At 38.1% G+C, this 21,991-nt stretch overlaps 1 protein-coding gene across 1 annotated transcript in view; it reads left to right on the top strand.

Moving 5' to 3' along the window:
- Positions 1-15,224, top strand: part of SINHCAF (SIN3-HDAC complex associated factor) — a 29,590-nt gene extending 14,366 nt beyond the window's left edge. Inside the window, exons 3-6 of the mRNA XM_055573190.1 lie at positions 1,213-1,312; positions 2,826-2,952; positions 9,270-9,420; positions 13,133-15,224. Of these exons, the coding sequence (XP_055429165.1) occupies positions 1,213-1,312; positions 2,826-2,952; positions 9,270-9,420; positions 13,133-13,292 (538 nt within the window). The 3' untranslated portion in view covers positions 13,293-15,224. The remainder of the gene's footprint in view (positions 1-1,212; positions 1,313-2,825; positions 2,953-9,269; positions 9,421-13,132) is intronic.
- Positions 15,225-21,991: the final 6,767 nt, after the last annotated feature.

The following is a 21,991-nucleotide window of genomic DNA, read 5'->3' as shown; positions in this document are numbered from 1 at the left end:
TTTTTCTAGATTATGAGGAACTACCAAGTTTATTGTGAAGCCCTTAATCATGGGGGAGTTGAGAGGGAGGCTCAAAAGGGAGGAGATACATGTATACTGATAGCTGATTCACGTTGTACAGTAGAAACCAAAACAACATTGTAAAGCAATTATCCACCAATTAAAAATATATTTTAAAAAAGTTATAATAGAACCTTTCATTGTTAACTTCAAGATGTATAAAGAGATTAAAAAAATAACCCTTATTCTCAGAGTAATTGTCCTCCACTAGTACTTTGCATTGTTTTTCTAAGTTATACAAATAAATTTTAACCCGATCTGCTGAGGATCCTAACAGGGTTTAATGTTCTGCCCTGAAACCTGTCAGGGTCCATTAGTTTTATTTTATAATTTTGTTCTTTATTTATCTTTTGACAGTAAACCTCTGCTTAATAAAATGGAATTTACTTTTCAAAAAATAGAAACAAGATACTTAATGTTGAGCCATTTTTGATGTTAGAAATTAATTTCACCCCTGTATTTTCTTATCGGAACATTCTGTTGATTAGTTATTGTTAATCCTAGACTGTATTTATTTTGAAGGTTGTCCAAGAGTCTCCACCAACCAACCTTGTCATTTGAAGTCACGTTTTTCTCTTAATGTCTTTATTTCCAATTGTATATATAATAAACGCTATTAGTATTTTTCTGTATATATTTGTAATATAGAAATATGTGTAGTAAATGAAAAATTCCTCAGAGAGACAATTAAAAAATAACTTAGAAACTGTATATTTATTTCCTCTTATGCAGATACATTCATTAAAATAATATTACAGTGCCTCTCTGGTTTTGTTTGTTGTGAAACTAGAATATCATGGCACATTATTTTACTTAAAGGGTAGCGTTTTATTGCTTACGTATCTATACATTTCAAGAAAGATTAATTGGACATCTTTGTTTAAAACCATGGTGACCAGGATCTTCTCTAGGTCTTAAATTTTACCATTGTTTAATTAAAAAAAATTCTTTATTTTAAAATGACCAAATTGCAGCACATAGAAGTTAATTAGACTTCTGAAATATTCTACAAAAACCGTAGAACTGGATCACCCCAGACAATTGGAAATAACATCTATAAACTATAAATAGTATTTTTTCTAAAAGACATGTACTTCCATAAATTCTTTTATGTAAAGGAGACGAGTAAAGGTTTGATCATTTTCTTATCAGGTTACATGAGACTCGTTCAGGAGATATCTGTAATGCCTGTGTCCTGCTTGTGAAAAGATGGAAGAAATTGCCAGCAGGATCAAAAAAAAACTGGAATCATGTGAGTTTATCTTTTCCCCTTTTTCAGTTGTACCTCTGTTATATTTAAAGTAACACTAGTTTTTCCCCTAATTTAGGAAATAATATGTTCCTGGGGTAGAAAAGTCTGAAATTCCTCCAGTTAATTAGACGTGAATCCTTTTTTCATCTCTTAGGACAACAGATTTCCTAACTCATGTTGGTACTAATGAGCACATGAGTTTACATTCAGAACTGGATTTAAACCTCCTTGTTTACCACTTACTACTTGTGAACTTTGGACAAGTGACATTTATTTATTAAGTGCAAAAGAGGATAATAGCCATGTCACAAAACTGTTGTAAGAACTGAATGAGATGATATATATTAAGAATAATTAGTAATCACTCAGTTAAATAGAAGCTGTTTTTGTTCTCTATGTTAAATTGAGATTTTCATTTCACTTAATAACGTCACTAGAATTCTTCAGAAAATATTTTCAGTGACCAGAACAACACTATTAAGTGTTATTTATTTTTCTATATGCTAGCTTTCAGAAGATTTATGACATTTATATAAGATACTTGTTTTTAAGCAGGCAGGCATTTCTTCTTTACATTTTTTCTTACGCTGCCCTTGCAAGCTGTTCTTTGGTGACAATGTTACATTATTATAATAGGTTTCTGTGTGTCTGTTAACTTATAAAATTGTGAGTTTTTCTTTAATGAATAGCTTATGTGGGGAAGATCCAAATTGTGATTTTGAAGGTGATGTCAACCTTTTTACATCAGGATACATGCATGCTAAGTAGCTTCAGTTGTGTCTGACTCTTTGCGACCCCATGGACTATAACCCACCAGGCTCCTCTGTCCATTACATAAGGATAGGAATCTTCAAATAGTAAATGTGAATGAAGACATGAGAAATGAGACCATATGGGGCTAGACCAGTGGCCTTACCAGGCTGTGGGAGAACATGCCATTGCCTGCATGTGGCTGACCTCAGGCTTAAGGGTGTGTGGTAAGAAGAGCATAAAGCATAGGTCTGAAAACCCTGATTTGAGTCTGGGCGCGTTCCCTACCTACCTTTGCCTATTTACTAGTTTAGTGAAATATGGCAAAATACATAGTTTAATATCTCTTGGTTTTCTTTACCCTAAACCTGGAGTAACAAATTACTGCTTTCTGCCTTGTGGTGAAGTTAGAATCACAAGTATATGAAAACGTTTTGTAAACTGCAGACATCATCCAGTAGGAATGTTAATTGTTATAAGGTCTGGTTTTTCTTAACCTCCTTGGCTCATTTTCACCATATATAAAACCTATATAAATTTTTTGTCCAGCTACTCTTGCTGTTACTACTTCAAAGTAAAAAAAAACGTAGATAAACTGTTTTTAATACCATGTGATGATTCAAAGTACACATGAGCTCTTAAACACTGAGTAGAAAACTATGGTTCTCAAATTTGGCTCCTTCAAATAAGTACTCATCTGAACTAAGGGAATACAGAGGTGTCATTTTTAAAATGGTATTAAATATTCAGTATTTTCTTCCAGGTGGTAGATGCAAGGGCAGGACCCAGTCTAAAGACTACACTGAAACCAAAGAAAGTGAAAACTCTATCTGGAAACAGGATAAAAAGTAACCAGATCAGTAAACTGCAGAAGGAATTTAAGCGCCACAGTAAGTTGGGTATTGAGACATGAGGATTTAAGAATGGATGTTTTGTTTCTGTCTGCTGGTGGCACATGGCGTATGTAGACCATGTTTTCTTTTGTTGCTTTTTTAAAAAAGAGTGGGAGGCAATGTTGACTTGGTAGAGATATTTTATTTCTAGGAAATCTTGAAACTTTATCTTTGATTTTGATGTCTTAAAAGTACTTTCATTAGCCACTTCTTCAAACTGTACTCAGAACACTTGAACCATTCTCATCTCTATTGACATCTTTTCTAGAAGATTAATGCTTCAAGTTTGTTTACTTGATTTTTATCCTTAAGGAGATTGAGACCTGAAGATATGCAGAAAGGTATGTAAATAATTCAGTTCAGTTCCGTCGCTCAGTCGTGTCCGACTCTTTGCGACCCCATGAATCGCAGCACGCCAGGCCTCCCTGTCCATCACCAACTCCCGGAGTTCACTCAGACTCACATCCATCGAGTTAGTGATGCCATCCAGCCATCTCATCCTTTGTCGTCCCCTTCTCCTCCTGCCCCCAATCCCTCCCAGCATCAGAGTCTTTTCCAATGAGTCAGTTCTTCGCACGAGGTGGCCAAAGTACTGGAGTTTCAGCTTCAGCATCATTCCCTCCAAAGAAATCCCAGGGCTGATCTCCTTCAGAATGGACTGGTTTTAGAAAAGGCAGAGGAACCAGAGATCAAATTGTCAACATCCACTGGATCATGGAAAAAGCAAGAGAGTTCCAGAAAAACATCTATTTCTGCTTTATTGACTACGCCAAAGCCTTTGACTGTGTGGATCACAATAAACTGTGGAAAATTCTGAAAGAGATGGGAATACCAGACCACCTGATCTGCCTCTTGAGAAATCTGTATGCAGGTCAGGAAGCAACAGTTAGAACTGGACATGGAACAACAGACTGGTTCCAAATAGGAAAAGGAGTACGTCCAGGCTGTATATTGTCACCCTGCTTATTTAACTTATATGCAGAGTACATCATGAGAAACGCTGGACTGGAAGAAACACAAGCTGGAATCAAGATTGCTGGGAGAAATATCAATCACCTCAGATATGCAGATGACACCACCCTTATGGCAGAAAGTGAAGAGGGACTCAAAAGCCTCTTGATGAAAGTGAAAGTGGAGAGTGAAGAAGTTGGCTTAAAGCTCAACATTCAGAAAACTAAGATCATGGCATCCGGTCCCATCACTTCATGGGAAATAGATGGGGAAACAGTGTAAATAATTAGTGGGCAACCTAAGACTTAAAACCCAGGTTTTCTGGAGAGTAATTTTGGAAATCATAACTCACGTATTGCAGCCTCAAGATTTTTAGGTTTAAAGGGGCTTGGTGTGTTGGGTCAGAGGATGGGAAAGAAATGATAAATTAATAATAAGTTCATCTACTTTTATGGGAAGTAACTGGGGGCAGGGGACCTGTTGTAGTACTTCTGTATTTAGTAATTTAAATTTTGAAAAGGAAATCCACTGTATATAATGTTATTACCCCCGGGGGTTTGAGGCAGCACCATTGAGTCCAGCACAGTAGGGTTTCTGCAGGAGAAATGTAGACATATTTATATCGGTGGAATAAACTAACTGTAAATAAACTAGTCATGTTTGCCCACCTGATTATGGCCCAGATCAGGCCAGATTTTGTGGCCAAATGGGTTAGAGATAAATGTTTGTTTTGAGAACATTTTCAGAATTATGGGTGGACCTATATTGGAGTTTTCAGGATTAAAAAGATATGGGGACTTCCCTGGCGGTCTGATGGTTAGGACACCACTGCATGGGGCATGAGGTGTGGCTAAAAAAAAAGATCTGTAGGCCCTTGTTAGACAAAATATTATCAATCAATGTTTGTTTTAGAGTAATGGAGAAAGTTAAATTTACTGATCAGACAGAAGGAAAGGAAGGAAGGAGAACTATCATCTCGTGAGCATTTTGGTATATATACCAAGTACTTTACAATTATCCCAGTGATTTCAGTTTTAGAGATTAGGATAGGAAGTACAAGGTAGTGGTTTCACCTTGATCTGGGGTCACTTAATAAGTAGTAGAGATGAACTTGACCTGGGGTTTGTCTAATCTCAAAACCCTGCGTCCTTTCTACACAATCATCCTGCTCTTTTGAATAGCATAGCTTATGCTCCAAGACCCCAAAGTCTTTCCAGATCTGCTACTAACTCCATGCTCTAAGTTGGTGTTACTAGTAAGTTGTTGGTGTTACTAGTCCATAGTTATTTTGAAAATATATTTAATTTAATTATATATTTAATTAATATATATTTAATCTTTGGCTAAACTTTTATAATACATTGGTAGTAAAATATTTAGACAACATCAAATATGTGTATATTTTAATCATAGATGTTTTTTTCTTAACCAGCTATCACCAAGGGGCAAATAAAACTGACTCTACCCTTTATTCTCAGTAAATGTTTGAGTGAACATTTAGAAAACAGTAATTTTCTTATCATTTGAGGAGTAGAGAAATTGAAAGTTTGTATGTATATTCTTAGCATCTTTAATTATAGGGAAGGTGACACCTAACTTTTGCCTTACCTAAGGGAATATGTCCAGTGTAATTTTAGATTTTTGTGATAAAGCTATGTTGTGGCGGGGTTGGAGATTGAAAATTAATGGGTTTGGAGACTCAGTGAAACAAGATTTCCTAGGTGCATTGTGAATTGCTAGCAGCTGTGTGCAATGTAACAGTTTTGAGATATTTGAATTTTTATACATCACCCACTAAATGGTTTCTCTGCCTCTAGTTACAGATTTACTTCTGTGCATCTTGCCTGTACCTGACATGTATTCCTCTTCTTGGGATGTTCTTTCCTTTGTGATGTACTGGAAAGGCATTGGATCTAAGGCTTGAAGATCTGGATTTGAGTTATAGTTCTTGAACAAAATATGACCCTGCTGTTGCTTAACATTAAACCACAGTTTCCTAATCAAGAGAAGTGAGGATAAGCAAGTAAAAAGGGCTTTTGTAAAACAAAACAAAGAAAAATAAATTCCTCTAGAAATGTTAGCTTTTTTATTTTTTTTGGTCATTTTCCCTAAAATCTGCCATGATTCTGGTTGCTGTAGAATAAAATTGAAAATCCCTAGCAAGTCTTTGGATGTCTCCTTTAGGGTAAGGGTCAGTTCCCTTAATGTGCATGGTGTATTCTGTTTCCATCACTTTGCTCATCATCCCCATCTATCCCATGTGGGGAATGGGATTTCCAAATCCTACCTAATGTTTAAGATATAAACAATTTCAGTTCTTTGAAGAATTTCCAGATTTACATTCTAGAAGAGAGTTTTTTCCCCCCAACTGCATTTCTACGTGTAGTTAATTGTATCCTGTTGTCCCAGGTATTATTAGATTAAGCCATATAAAAAATTTATCACTTTTATATTTAGAAACGGACAAATATAATTGCAATTTCAAATGGTTCATAGATACTAAGCACTTACTAGAATAGTGTATTTTCTTCAGAAGCATAGCACTGCTATTGCTGTTAATTATTAGGGAAGTCTTTTAAGTATTCCCATAGCCTTACTCCTTTAATGCCTGCTACTTTTTTTTACATTAAAAAAATATATTCTTTTACCATTATGGTTTATCATAGGATATTGAATATAGTTCTCTGTGCTATACAACAGGACCTTGTTGTTTATCCATTCTAAATGTAAAAGCTTCCATCTGCTAAGCTCACCCTCCCACTTCATCCCACCCCAACCTCCCCGCCTTGGCAACCACAAGTCTCTTCTCTATGTCCATGATTCTGTTTCTGTTTCATAGGTTCATTTGTGTCATATTTTAGATTCCGTGTATAAGTGTTATCATATGGTATTTGTCTTTATCTGACTTATTTCACTTAGTATGATAATCTCTAGTTGTATCCATGTTGTTGCAAATGGTATTATTTTGTTCTTTTTTATGTGAAGCCTGCTGTTCTTAAGGATTTTGTTTGGTTGTTTTTTTCCATGGAGTTAAGCTATGCATAGATTGGGAAGTAAATGAACATATTAAAAACACCAATGGTGCTTTCTTTGTTTTAGATACTTAATATTAAATGCTAGTTTATGTAAAATTTTGATAATGGAAAACACTTGTGAGCACTGTTCAAAAAAGCTTTCTTTAGTCTTGTTTCTCCCCATGCAGGATGTGACACAGGGTTGGTTGTCTAGTGGATACTTCATGAATATTTGATTGGTTCTCTAAATTGGAGGATTGTTCTATCCACCTGTCCTGGGATGGGGGGAGTCTTCAGATAAAGGTGAGGTGTGTAGTAGACTCAGCCCCTGTCTGATATTTCTGTTGCTGAGAATAGCAGTAGGATGGCTTTATAGCTCAGTGACTATTAACCAAAAGATTTCTATTCTGGTTTGTAAATGTATGTGATATCTTCTGAGGGCAAAAATACTAAATCATGTGTAGCTTGTATCTGATTAACTGCCTTTATTTCTTACTAAGTTAGAATCTATTGTTTCTGCTTTATAGGTAAGGTTTCATTTTTCTTTGGATGCTTTCAAGATTATTCTCTTTTTCTTCAGTTTTCAGGAGTTTAATTATAGTGTGTTTTGTGGCAAAGACGGTAAAGAACCTGCCTGCAGTGCAGGAGAACCAGGTTCGATCCCTGGTTTGGGAAGATCCCTGGAGAAGGGATTGGCACCCCACTCCAGTATTCTTGCCTGGAGAATCCCACGGACAGAGGAGCCTGGTGGGCTACAGTCCACGGGGTCGCAAAGAGTCAGACATGACTGAGTGACTAACACTTTCACTTTGGCATTGGTTGCTTGGGGTATATCCTGTGTGACGTTAGCTCAGCTTAAATCTGTAGGTTTGTCTCTTGCCAAGTTTGGCACATTTTCCGCCATTATATTTGAGTACTTTTTTACCTGCGCCTTCTTTGTCCTCTTCCTTCAGGACTGTAGTCACTTGGATGTAGATTTTTTGTCGTAGTTACGCAGGTCTCTTAAGGCTCTTCATTTGTTTTCTTGGTGTTGTACAGGTTGGCTGATTTCTGCTGTTCTTTCTTCCAATTCACTGACTGTTTCCTCTGTCCCCTCCCTTCTGCTGTTGAGCCTGTCCACTGCCCTGTCATTTATTGTATTTTTTTCAGTTTGGATTTTAGTTCCTTGGTTCTTTGTAGCTTTTTTTTTTTTTTAAACTGAGACCTGCTTATTGAGTTTGTTTCCATTTATTTTAAGCTTGTTTATAAAGGCTCACTGAAGCATTTTTGTCATGGCTGCTTTAAAATCTGTCAGATAATTCTAACATCTCTGTCATCTTGGCATTAATATATACTTGACTTTTCATTCAATTTGAGATTTCCCTGGTTCTGGATATGATGTGATTTTTTTTTTTTTTTTTTTTTAATTGAAACCTAGACATTCAAAAATTGTGTGATGAGACTCTGAGTTTTATTTAAACCTTCTGTTTTAACTGGCTTTTTTTTTTTTTTGGTCAGAGGGGGAAATGGGAGAGGGGCACAGCCTCGTTACTGCCAGGTGGTGTTAAAGTCAGGTTCCCCACCCAGCAGCTATAGAGAGCTGAAGTGGGAGTGGCTCCTGACTGCAGCTGGGTGGGGCTGGGATGGGAATTAAGGCTCCCACGTGGTTGGGGTCCTCCTGTTCTTGGTGGGCCATAGTGAAAGCCCAGACTCTTTAGTAGGCTTCCACTGCCATCACCCTGGTGAAGGTGTTGGGGAGGCCTCATAACATTCTTGATAGGATGGAAATCTAGGCTTTCCTGTTGGCCTTTGCTAGGGTCGGTGGGGGTAGGGACCTGTCTTTTCTGTTTGGCTGCAGTAAAGTGATTATTGTGTTGTAAAGATTTCCTGTCATGCTAGACTGCCCCTTTCTTAGTCCTCTGGCTAGAGAGAGCCGACTTCTGTTGGGGGTGTGTGTGCGTGTGTGTCTGTGTGTACCCACTGGCTTTTCTGAATTGCTGGCTTCTTCAGCTTCAAGACTGGGATTTATAAGGCAAAAATAAAACCCATAAAAGCTAGGGTGCTCACCTTCACAGCCTTCCTTAAGTGTTGAGCCCTCTAGCTGTTGCCAACTTTTGGAGTCTTTAGTTTTGTTTTATATGTTATATCCTTATGTTTTTAGTTGTACTTACTAGCAGAAGAGAGGAAAGTATGTCTACTCTTAGTCTTACCAGAAGCTCATTTTCTTTTAGATACACTTTAGTACAAATACAGTAGAATAGAAAGTAATTTTTTTCCATTTTCGACTATCTCATTCACTGTGTTTTATGTTGAGGCTTAGTTGCGATGGCATATAATGAAATTATCATTTTTGTTTTCTCTTCACTTCAGATTCTGATGCTCACAGTACAACCTCAAGTGCCTCTCCAGCTCAGTCTCCCTGTTACAGTAACCAGTCAGATGATGGCTCAGATACAGAGATGGCTTCTGGCTCCAACAGAACGCCAGTGTTTTCCTTTTTAGATCTCACATACTGGAAAAGGTAAAAGCAACAGAAAATATCTCTCTAACCAGCAAACCTTCTTAATTACAGGCAACTGTTTCCCACTTCCTTAGCAATTACATGGCATTTGGCAAACCGCTGGTAGCATGTGTGGTTGGAGGTGGATTAGGCAAGAATGGAGCTGAGAGTTTGGATTTTGTGTGTTTTTCCTATTAAAATTGATTTAAAATAAAAACCATGTTAAGGAATCTAAATTTGCTATAATGGAGTATACGTAGATATTCAATGTGATCAACTCTCCCACTGAAAAAAAGTAAAAAGATTAGAAGTTATATATATATATATTTTATGTCTTTAAAAATGGCATTAACAAGTAGACAAGTTAATGAGAAATATATATGCATGCTCAGTCACTCAGTCATGTCTGACTCTTTGTGACCCCCATGGACTGTAGCCTGCCAGGCTCCTCTGTTCATGGGATTACCTTGGCAAAAATATTGGAGTGGGCTGTCATTTCCTCCTCTAGGGGATCTTCTAGACGCAGGTATTGAACTTGTGACTCCTGCTGTCCCTGCATTGGCAGGTGGATTCTTTACCCCTTAGCAGCCTGGGAAGCCCCTAATAAGGAATAACCAGAGGCCAAAAGCCATGTGAATGAGAAACCCCAAAGTCGAAAAAGAGATAATAGACTAGGAAAGAGAGAATATTGAAAGAAAGTGGTTAAGGATTTTCTAGTTCACAGATTTGGGAAGACTAACAAGTAAAAGCAAGGTAATAAGCAGTTATCGTATGGGTGAGGAAAATTCACCCATATGACACATTATATGCAAACTATGGAACACGGGAGGCAAAACAGTTAGTGAGAAAATAAAGACTTTATTTTTTGAGGAACAACAAACACACAAGCTGAGTTCTCAGCATGAACAAAGGATGCCATAAAACCATAGATTTAACACCTTCAGTGGCCCCAGAGATAGTAGCTGGGAGATAATTCTCCCAGGCAAGAATACTGGAGTGGGTTGCCGTGCCCTTCTCCAGGGATCATCTTCCTGACCCAGGGGTTGAACTCACGTCTCTTAGGTCTCCTGCATCGGCAGCCGGGTTCTTTACCACCAGCACCACCTGGGAAGCCCTTACATGACAACAATAGCATTAAATCAAAGTAGTGGAAGTAATGGGAGTTAAATGTCCTAATATCTTTGTATTGTTGAGAATAAATATATTGAATAACTTTAAAGTTTGATTAATGAACTGTATAACCACTAAAAGAATAAAAATAAGAATGTAAAACCTCCAGAGGAAAAGAGAAAGACCAAGAATTTAAAAATATACCTAGCAAGATAAAAAGGATGAAAAACTTCTATGTATTTGTAAATTGAGAAACCTTGGGTCAAGAAGAAAGTGTAAGTTAGAACATCCTTATAACTAAAAAATAACTGAAAAATACCACAAATCAAAATGGTGGTATGAAGTTAAAGAGGTAAATAGAAGAAAAGTTGCTTTTAGTACTTTCTTTTAACACAAAGATTTAAAATAAATGAAGTTATATATATCCAGTTTATAGATTAATGAAGCTCAATATAAAGAAAAATAAAAGCAAGGAAATCCTAAAGATAGAAGTAGGAATAAATGGAGTAGAAAACCAATATGAATGAATAGTATCAGTAAAGCCAAGAGTTGGTTCTTGAAAAAGATGACTGAAGAAGTTACTAGAAATCAAGTTACTACAGATCAAGTAAAAGAGATGGTACCCTTGTTATTTCTTATTTCTTGGATAAGAAAGTGATATTCAACTCTAGACAAACAGAGGTTTAGAAGTCAAAGGATATTATAAACAACTTTATGCCGGTAAATTTGAACATACAGGTGAAGTGGATACATTAGTAGCTTACCAAAACTGTTTACCAAGACAGTTTACCAAAACTGTGCCAAGACTTGAAGAGTCGCATAATAAAATGGATTCAGTGGTCAGAAGTCTTCCCACAAAAAACCCCAGGCTGAGATAGACAAGTCCTACTGAATATTCCAGAAACAAATGAATCTGATCTTGCACTGGATTTTCCAAATTATGAATCAAACAAGGCCTAGGCTCCAAGCATTTTGTGAGGCTAACATACCTTTGATATGTTATAAACAGTTTATCATAAGCATATTAGATTTATTCTAGGGATGTGAGATTGTTTTAAGCATTAGAAAGCCAAGTAACATAATTGACAGTTCCTAAAGGAGAGGGGAAAATGCCTATTGTGTTAGTGGTGTATTGAAGATATTTGAACTTTGCTTCAGGGTTTAAAATAAAATCTTTAGCAAAATAGGAAGAGGAGGCAACCACACTGATAAATACTTTGTATTTTCAGGTAAAGTCAAACATGTTCCCATTCCTATATTTCAGCAACATTGCCTTCAGACATGTGCACTGATATGTGCAGCGTGTTTGTAAAAACAAAAGTTGTCCCATCAGAAGAAGAGTGGATAGCCCTTTCACTGTTCACCTAAACTATCACAGCAGTGATAATCAGCTGTACCCTAATGCAGAATAAAAAGTTTTAAAAAGGAGAGTCTGCAAACTATGGTATATTCACGTGGTGGAATACCATACATAAGTTAAAATGAAAAAAAGCTCTAATAGTACAGTATATTTGAACCTCAGTTATTGTTGAGGAAAAAAATTGCAGCATACAGTATGATTCCATATATGTGCATTTCTGTATATATTTTTATTTTATATGTTACATATATGAGATAACAAGCAATATGTTTAGAGATGCAAACATGTATACAAAGAAAAAGGGGAGTGATAAACCTAAAATTTTAAGGAGAGAGAGATTGAGTGGAATGGGATTGAGAAGAACGTACAGGGGGATTTCATAGGAAACAATCGTTTTTTTCCTTGGAGTGTATGATCCATGAGTGATTTGCTGGGTTGTCATTTCTGTATGCCTTTATGTGTATTTGATAATATGTGTGTATTTTTTTTGTCTGATCAATATTAAAACCGCCAGCTGTATCAGCCTGTTCATTGTGGCTATTTTTCTTTAAGATGTGGTGACTTTTGGAGGAAACAGTTAATAACTTTAGGAACAGCCTCTGAAACTGAGGAATACCTTCTCCCCCTTAATATTTAATAAGATTCAGTGTGAGATTTGGGCTTTCCTGGTGGCTCAGCTGGTAAAGAATCTGCCTGCAATGTGGGAGACCTGAGTTTGATCCCTGGGTTGGGAAGATCCCCTGGAGAAGGGAAAGGCTACCCACTCCAGTATTCTGGCCTAGAGAATTCCATGGACTACGTATAGTCCATGGGATCACAAAGAGTCAGTGTGGGGTTTAAGGGGCTTGGGTAATTCCCATTACCTGGCACATTGAGGTCACTCTAGGAGACCATTCGTTAGAAATGTGATGATTGTGGAAGTAGAACCTTTCTTTGATCATATTCTACTAGTTATAATGTTTGGTGTGTATGTTAGTTGCTCATTCCTGTCCAACTCTTTGCAACCCCATGGACTGTAGCCCGCCAGGCTCCTCTGTCCATGGGATTCTCCAGGCAAGAATACTGGAATGGGTTGCCAGTTCCTTCTCCAGAGGATCTTCCCAACTCATGGATTGAACCCAAGTCTCCCACAGTGCAGGCAGGTTCTTAACCATCTGAGCCACCATTAAACCAATATAATGATTGGTGGATTGTTCTTTTTTTTTCTGTATTCTTATTCTGCCTTATTGATATATTTTGTTCTCTCTCCATTTTTTCTTTTAGACAGAAAATATGCTGTGGCATTATCTATAAAGGCCGCTTTGGGGAAGTCCTCATCGACACACATCTATTCAAGCCTTGCTGCAGCAATAAGAAAGCAGCTGCTGAGAAGCCGGAGGAGCAGGGGCCAGAGCCTCTGCCTATCTCCACTCAGGAGTGGTGACTAAGCTTTATGTAGAAGGGGAGCAAAAACGATTTAAATTTTGGAAAACAAAGCAACAAAATGACCCTCCTATTTTTAATTTGGATACCTGCTATTCTGCCAAAAGATGGATTTGTAGAATAGTTTTGAATGGGTTATTTTTCCTCCAGTTCCACAAACTCTGAAGCCAGTGAAGCTTACTAAGAGATAAAAAAGAAGTGTACATAATATTTAAGATGCTGAGTATTTCATAGGAAAGCTGAATGCTGCTGTAAAGTGCTCTTTAAGTCTTTTTTAAAAATCCCCTTCTAATGAATGAAATTAGGGGAATTTTCAGGGGACAGAGATGGGATTTGTTGTATGATAAACGTATGTAGTTTTAGTCTTTCTATTTTGAGAAGCAGTGGTTGGGGCATTTTTTAAGATGGCTGGCTACACTTGTTTTCCTTCATTATAATAAATTTGTCATAACTCAGTAAACATGGACTTGCCTCTAGAGGTAGTGGTTAATAACTGAAATATTAAGGTCTTGCCAAGGTTCTGGTGATTCAAACCTGTACTACTGAATATTAAGCAGGACAGACAGCTCTCTGGTGCGAGTATCTTGAAGGAGTAATTTCTAAATATGCAGAGGTAACTTGACTGTATATGTTGCATCCTGTGTCACCTCCCTCCATATTGGTATTTGATACAGATTTTAATTTATATGAAACTTAAAAGGCAGAATCAAAACTTAAAGCAGAATCAAAGTTCCTCTTGGGGAAATGTCAAGTCTTTAGGATAAGCAATCCTACATGAATAGTACCAAAGCATTACCACTTGGTAGAGAACATTCTCTATTAAAAATGTTATATTATCTGAAAAATAACAATGTGCAAGTCTTTAGGATGGCACACGAGAAAAACAGGTTAATGCTTCTTGGGGCACGTTTCTTAGAGGGCTTGCAAGTGTGTAAATAATTTGTTTATGTTACGTGATTGGTGACTTCACTGAAAATCTGCACAATTCAGTTTTAGCTCTGGATTACTTCAGTTGACCTTTGTGAAGGTTTTATCTGTGTAGAATGGTTGTTTGACTTGTTTTAACCTGTTAGGGTTTTGGGATTTTTGGGGTTTTTTTTTTTTTTTTTTTCATTCTATATTAAAGTAAAATTCTACTAAAAGAAAAGAGGTGTGTGTTAATGCTGAGTGGGTTGGTTTTGGTTTGGCTTCTTTTAGTCAGGCTTTCTGAACATTGAGGTGTTAGATGATACATCCTAAATGCGGAGCTCTTCCATTCTGAAACCTTCATTAAAAGCCTTTTACTTGAACCCAAACCAAAGTACTATCTATTGCCTCTTTTCTAAAAGTACAGGAAAAATATATCACCTGTTTTCATAACGAGGAAGCATCATTTGCCTCCCTGGTAAAACATGACTCAGTACTTATTTTTAAAACTGGATTTTAAAGATTGGATAGTATACATAACAAGAGAGTGAGCCACTTTTTATGGGCACCCTATAGTTTTATAGTTCTTAATCGAAACTTAAAGTTTTATATTTCTTCCTTTGGAAAAAACTACAAGCCACCATATGCACAGACTACACATGAGTTGGGTCAGTGCTCCCGCAGACTTTGAGGTGTATTACAAGAACCCCAGCCATTATCATCTTCCTCCTGAGTTATTTTGAAATTTTTTTTTGTACATTTTGGCTGCAGTATTGGTGGTAGAATATACTATAATATGGATCATCTCTACTTCTGTATTTATTTATTTATTACTAGACCTCAACCACAGTCTTCTTTCCCCCTTCCACCTCTCTTTGCCTGTAGGATGTACTGTATGTAGTCATGCACTTTGTATTAATATATTAGAAATCTACAAATCTGTTTTGTACTTTTTATACTGTTGGATACTTATAATCAAAACTTTTACTAGGGTATTGAATAAATTTAGTCTTATTAGAAAATAAAAGAGGCTGTTTGTGGCTTTGTTTGAAAGGTGTTCTTAAGTAAGAATAACTAATACTTTTGGCCCTCACAGGTGTTACTCAGTATAAGTACTTATTGTAAGAAGCCATGAAGGAAAAAAGTCCTCTTTACCAAGAAATACAGACTTTAAAATACAGATCTTCTCTACTTACCTTAGGGTTACACCCCAATAAACACAAGTTGAAACCATTGTAAGTGAAAAATGCATTTAAGTGACTTCCCTTCCTGTGGTCCAATGGTTAGGAATCCCCCTTGCAGTAGGGGGAGAGGTGGGGGAGGGAGTGAGGAACACACAAGTTGGGAACTAAGATCCCACATGCTGCAGAGCCACTGAGCCCTTGTGCAACAAGCAACTAGAGTCAACTGCAAGGAAAGGTCCTGCATGCTAAGTGAAATATTTTAAAAATGTGTTTAATACATTATAGCTTAGCCTAGCCTACCTTAAACATACTCAGAACATTTACATTAGCTTACAGTTAGCAAAATGATCTAACTCAAAGCCTATTTTTAATTAAATATTGAATGTCTTATGTAATTTATTGAATGTTGCACTGAAAGTGAAAGCCAGAATGGCTAAACATACTGGTAGTTTACCTCAGGATCATGCGGCTGATTGGGAGCTGTGGTTTGCTATTCCCTGCTGCCAGTGCATCACAAGAGTATCCTACTGTGTATTGCTAGCCTGGGAAGAGATCAAAATTCCAAGCCTGATTTCTACTGAAAGCATGTCTCTTGCACGATCATAAAGTCAAAAAATTAAGTTGAACCATCATTAAGCCAGAGACTGACTATAAAAGACATTTTAACTGATGTGCAGGTGATTTTAACAATAAAGGACAAAAGTTCTCCAATGATTCAATGACTACAGTGTTGCTTATTACTGTTGTCTACGTACATATGGGAAGCACCATTGAGACTTTAGAGAAACTAAAAATTGTTTGGAGACAGATTTTGGCATTGGGATCAGACCTGGGTTCTCTAATTTCTGGTCCTACATTAGCTATGTGAGTCACTTGATTTTGTGAGTCTCCAAACTTTCTGTTAAGGACTTCCCTGGTAGTTCAGATGGTAACGAATCTGCCTGCAATGCAGGAGACCTGGATTCAGTCCCTGGGTCAGGAAGATCCCCTGGAGAAGGGAATGGTAACCCACTCCAGTATTCTTGCCTGGAGAATACTATGGACCGAGGAGCCTGGCAGGTCCATGGGGTCGCAAAGAGATGGACATGACTAACACTTATATAAACTTAACGTTACTTTATTTCATAGAATTGTTTATAGATTTATGAGGAAACCAAGAGGTATAATTAATACCAAAGGTTTTTGTTTGTTTTTTCTGTACCACTCTGCTTGCGGGATTTCAGTTCCCCGACCTAGGGATTGAACCAGGGCCATAGCAGTGAAAGCCCAGATTATTGGCCACTAGGCCACCAGGGAACTCCCATATATCAAAGTTTTAAAGACAGATTGTTACTTGGGCAAGGTATATTCTGTGGGTCAAACCTTTTATACTACAGTTAAATTTGCTTTGGGATAGTCCAGGTGATTTTGCCAGCACCTAACCTAGTTACTGTGAAGCTACTAAGTTAGGTAGTGAAAGATGATAGCACCTACATTATTATCTATTGCTGTTTAATGAAATTACCACAAATTTAATGGCTTACAAGAAATTGATTTCAGTTTCCATCTAGGTGCAGTGTGGCTGGGTCCTTTGCTCAGGATCTCATAAGGCTGCAACAGGTGTCAACTTGGTTGCATTCTCATCAGATGAGAGTAAACCACTCCAAACTCACTTGGGTTGTTGATAGAATTCTTTCCCTGTGGCTGTGCGATGGTGGGGCCCCCTAGATCCTTACCAGTTGTTCAGTCGCTCAGTTGTGCCCGACTCTTTGTGACCCCATGGACTGCAGCATGCCTGGCTTCCCTGTCCTTCACTATCTTCCAGAGTTTGCCCAAGCTCATGTCCATTGAGTCGGTGATGCTATCCAACCATCTCATCCTCTGTTACCCCCTCTCCTGCCCTCAGTCTTGCCCCAAACTAGGATCTGTTGAGGTCTCCCAACATGGCACTCACTGCACCAAGCCAGCAGGTCTCCAGAGCCAGTCAGCTGGCAAGAGTCGTCTGGTCCACATTTAGGTCACAGCACAAGCGGTGGAGTGTGGGAACCATAGGGTTTGGTCTGCCACAGCACCTCTATCGTAAATGAACCACTTGAAAGTGTCCTATAATACAAGCATTTGGTGTAGCAAGGAAAAAAAAAAGAAGCTCTTCCTATTAGGAAACACTGTGGTGGCCCTGGCACCTTTAAACTTTGTTCAAACAACCTCACAAGTGAAAACCAACAAAACGCGTGTTTACAGGTAGTCGTTGAAGGGGTGCAAGGGGGCCATATAATTTAAAATCAGCTTTCCTGATTGCAAAGCCTCTGCTCTTCAGACTGGCCCCTATCCCTGCTCTAACTCGAGTCTTTTCTGAAGGCTGCAGATGAGTCAAGTTTCACCCCTGCAAAGAGGCTGAACATTGTCTAAATCAGTTACTTGAATTCTGATAATTTTGATGTTGAAAATGCATAGTATATACTGTCTTTTCGTGGAGAAGAGAGTCTCCAGGAGGTTTAGTAAAACATGGAATCATCTCAATAAAGGAGCCAGAACTAACTGCTTGCTCTGTACTGAAGAAGATCCCGAGGGAGCCTCTTGATGCGCCGTCCCTAGAGCAGTTTCCCAATCACCCAGATTTAGCATTGTGCTGCCCTGGCAATCACTGTTGTGTGCTGTTCAGTGAACTGGGAAGGAGGAGAAAGCCAAACTGGATCAAAGTTAGATATTTCACAGGCTCATGTTCTCAAAGAAAGGGATCTGAGGGTTCTAACAATTTCTCAAGCTATGGAGTTTGGTTACTCATTGTGATCATGAGAATGCTTCGGGTTTCAAATATCTTGCCCCTGGTTAGAAACTGCTTGTTATTTTATGTCGAGTAGGGGGGTCTTGGACATGCTTAGTTACAGGCTTCAGTGCAAAAGAGCTTAATCTCTCAGTTTGTTTGTTGTTGTTTAGCCGCTCAGTCGTGTCCAACTGTTTGCAACCCCATGGACTGCAGCACGCCAGGCTCCTCTGTCCATGGGATTTCCCAGGCAAGAATGCTGGAGTGGGTTGAAAAGACTTTGGCAAAGCTTGCCTTTTGTCTCAGTGACTGAAAGAGGGGGAAGTAATTTACTCTGTTTTAGAGCTTTGATTCTCTACACTTCTGTAGCTTACATTAGCTTTAGTATTGTCCAGGTATTGTTTGTTTTTTGTTTTTTTTTGTAACTGCAAGGAAGAGTGGCTGTTTTATGTTTATACTCACACCTCAAAAATTAAGACAAAAATCTCGAGATTCTTTAGAAAGTCCCTGGAAGAGTTAAAAAGTTAAAATAGGAAACTGAACAGTTGTGTCTCTTTCTGACGGTAACAAGTGTGTTCTTCGCCTCCAACCACCATTACAGCCCACAGAAGTTAATATGCCCACCACCCCAAGGATGGCTTCTCATGGGGAATTCCAAGGCCCTCATTTTACTCAGCCAGCCTCTCAACAGCACTTAATACGATTGTAGTTTCTCTTTTGAATCATTCTCGGCTGATAAGGCTGCTGTTTCCAGGTTTCCTACTGCAGATGTTCACTGGCCCAGGGGGCACCTTCAGCCCTCTTCTCAGACCGTCTGCATTACCACGGTTCCAAATAACATCTAAAACATGCAGGCATCTCCCAAGTCTATCTCATCAGGGTGCCAGTGGAAAGCACATGGCTTTTGAAATTGGATAATTTGAGGAAAGTTGAATAAAGGGACTTTACAAAGCTCTGCACACGGTATAGGGAAACTCCAAAGGAGGGTGCAATTCTCAGGACTGGTAACGTCGCTAGTAACCTAAGGTTGCTGTTAACTACCCCTGGGTCTGAAGGGTTGGGAGTAGGGCATTATTGATGTAAAAAAGGGTGGGGGACATGGTGAAGCTATAGGAATAAATACTTTTGTCACTCCATATTGACCTACACCATCATTGGTTTACACATACTGTTTGTTCTCTCTGAGCCACTTCCCCACCGTACTATAGCTAGGTAACACCTACTTATCCATCAGGTTTCAGCTTAGGCACCACCTGAGGAAGGCTTCCAGAACTCTACCCTTCCCAACACACACACACACACACACACACACACACACAGAATTGTATGTTAAGTGGGTTCCATGAAAGCAGAAACCATGTTTATTTTTTACCACACTAGTTCCCAGAATCTAGTATGGTTGTTATTAGTATATGAATAGGAGCACAACAAATATTTATTAATTGACTCATTGGTTACAACTTTGTGTTTTCGTAAGTCATGATCATAAAAGAGTTGAATTTATGCTAATGGGTTGTGATGAATTTCAAGAATTTTAAAAAATATTTTGACTTTGAAAAATTTTTAAATATCCAGAAAGTTGACCTATCAACTTCTAAATTTTACAAGTACTTTATCTGCATTGCTGAATCATTTGAAATTAAGTTATGACAACTGACACTTCACCCCTGAATATGCAAGCATTCATCGCCTAGGGATTCTACAGCCTTAGGTGCGCCATCGCCACACCTGAGACAAATGGCTCAGTAACACCTAACATGATAGATCTGTATGGAATAATTGCCCCAATCATCCTAGTGTGTCTTTTAAAACTTTTTTCCTCATTCAGAATCTAGTCAAAGTTTATTTATGTGGTTATGTCTCTCCTCTTTTCATTTAATCAAGAATAGTCCTTTCTGCTTTTTTTTTCTTCATGACACCGAACTTTTTCACATATCCAAATCAGTGTATAATATCCTAAATCTTGAATTTTTTCTAGTTGTTTTCTTCGTAGATTTAGATTGCTCATTCTGTGTGGTTCATCTCTTAGCACCTCAATAGAGGTGCTGGTGATGCTAACATGATCACTTGTTTAAGGTAGTGACAGCCAGATCTTTTCAAAGTATATTTTTGCCTTTTGTAAATGAATAATCAGTGAGATGATACTGTAAACCTTTTTAAACACCTTTTCATTCAAGTGTTCATTGAGCACACATGTCCAAGACCCTACTAAGTGTCCTAAACAGTCCTTTGATGCTTGAGAAATCGTGTAATCCTTAATTCCTTTGAGAATCCTTGCTTGCTAAGGTTCCTTTGCTTATTCTTGCCATTTGACTTTTATTTGCTTGATTTCCCTGTGGGTCCCATTCAGAAGTAAAGGTGTGATGGATGGGAGTAGGGGTTATGTTTGGCGTGTGAGCTTATTAATATCACTGGAGCATAGATGAATAAACAATGGAGTTAAAGTTAGAAGACTTGGATTCAAATTCAGATCTTGATTTTGGTGCTTAATGGCCTTATGATCTCTGGTAAATTTTCTCTGAGATCATTTCCTTCTCTGTAAAGGGAAGTAAATAACAGCAACCCGAGTTGTAGTAATATGGAATGAGTAGTGCACAGTGAAGCCATCACTTGTTCTTTTTAGCACTGAGGTCTATTTGGATATGGAGAAATGAAAACTTTTTTTGTTATCTGTAGTTATGGTGAACGTAGGAAAGGTCATCAAGAGTTCACATCAAGACACCTACCTCCTCTAAACCACCCCCTTTAAAAAAACTACAACCCTAAAGCTTTCTTAGGTTTCAGTGCTTTAAGGAGAAAACATATTCACTGCAGGATAATTACCCTTTGGCAGCACATGAATTCCAGGATTGGGAAATTGTATAGAGGACACGAAGTGATGCCAAATATAATTACACTATCCAAAAGTGTGCTGAGACCCAGGGAGTGGCCAAGATAGGCTTGCAGGATGGCTTCTGAACGGTTAAATTTGGCTGTGCTCTAGCTGTACTGTGGAACCAATTCATAAATATGCTGAAATAGTAGAACATACCTCTTAGCCTCAAGGCCTAAGTCTTCAGTTAGTTTAAGCCAGACCAGTTGCCTGCTTCGGCCAGCCTAACCTCCTGGAACAACTCCAAGGGTGAACCGTTCATCCTACAGAAACGCTGTCCCTCCTCCTCGCCCTCCTCCGCTGCACCCCCTGTTACGCTAGCACTGAAGATAATGTCAGTGGAGTGCATGGTTTCCGGAATGCTTATGGCTCTAGCAGCTTGAAATTCTTCCTCAACTCCATGGGACAGAGTTCGGTTCTCTTTGTAATGTTTTCTTTCTTTCCCAAATAAACCAGTGATAAGGGGTAGCTTTGGCTGTTTCTAGACCATCCTGGAGATAAAATTCTGTCAATTGTTAAAGAAATCTGACATAATTAAAAATTCTAATTTTCATTTTCTTCTGAAGTACTTAAACCATTATTGAGGAGGAGGCTGACACTGGGCCACCAAGCTTCCCTTATCATGTTATTACATGAATATCCACAAGGTGGTGCTAGTCACACAATAATTTTAGGGCCATCTAGTTTAGCGCTTTCATTTACAGAGGAAGAAATTTACCAAACGATCACCTAGCTCATTAGTTGAAGAGCTAAAACTGGAGCTAATCCATTGTTGAATCCACAATCAGCTAAACAGTTGTTTTAGTTTAAATATAAGTCTTAGAAACATATTTAAAATGTCTGGAGAATCTATTTGTATTTCCTTTGACAAGATAACTTAAATCCTTTTTAAGAACTGAAAGCCAACCTTTAGTGTTTTCTGCAGTTAAATTATCACAAAGGAGAAATAAAACATGCTTGTGTTTTCCTTCTTCTAGTTTCCAATCCCAGAAGAC

This window comes from Bubalus kerabau, chromosome 1 (assembly GCF_029407905.1).
Source record: "Bubalus kerabau isolate K-KA32 ecotype Philippines breed swamp buffalo chromosome 1, PCC_UOA_SB_1v2, whole genome shotgun sequence".
In the NCBI taxonomy this organism is placed as follows: domain Eukaryota; kingdom Metazoa; phylum Chordata; class Mammalia; order Artiodactyla; family Bovidae; genus Bubalus; species Bubalus kerabau.
The sequence above is the reverse complement of the archived record's forward strand: the minus strand, read 5'-3'. Positions and strand labels throughout refer to the sequence as shown.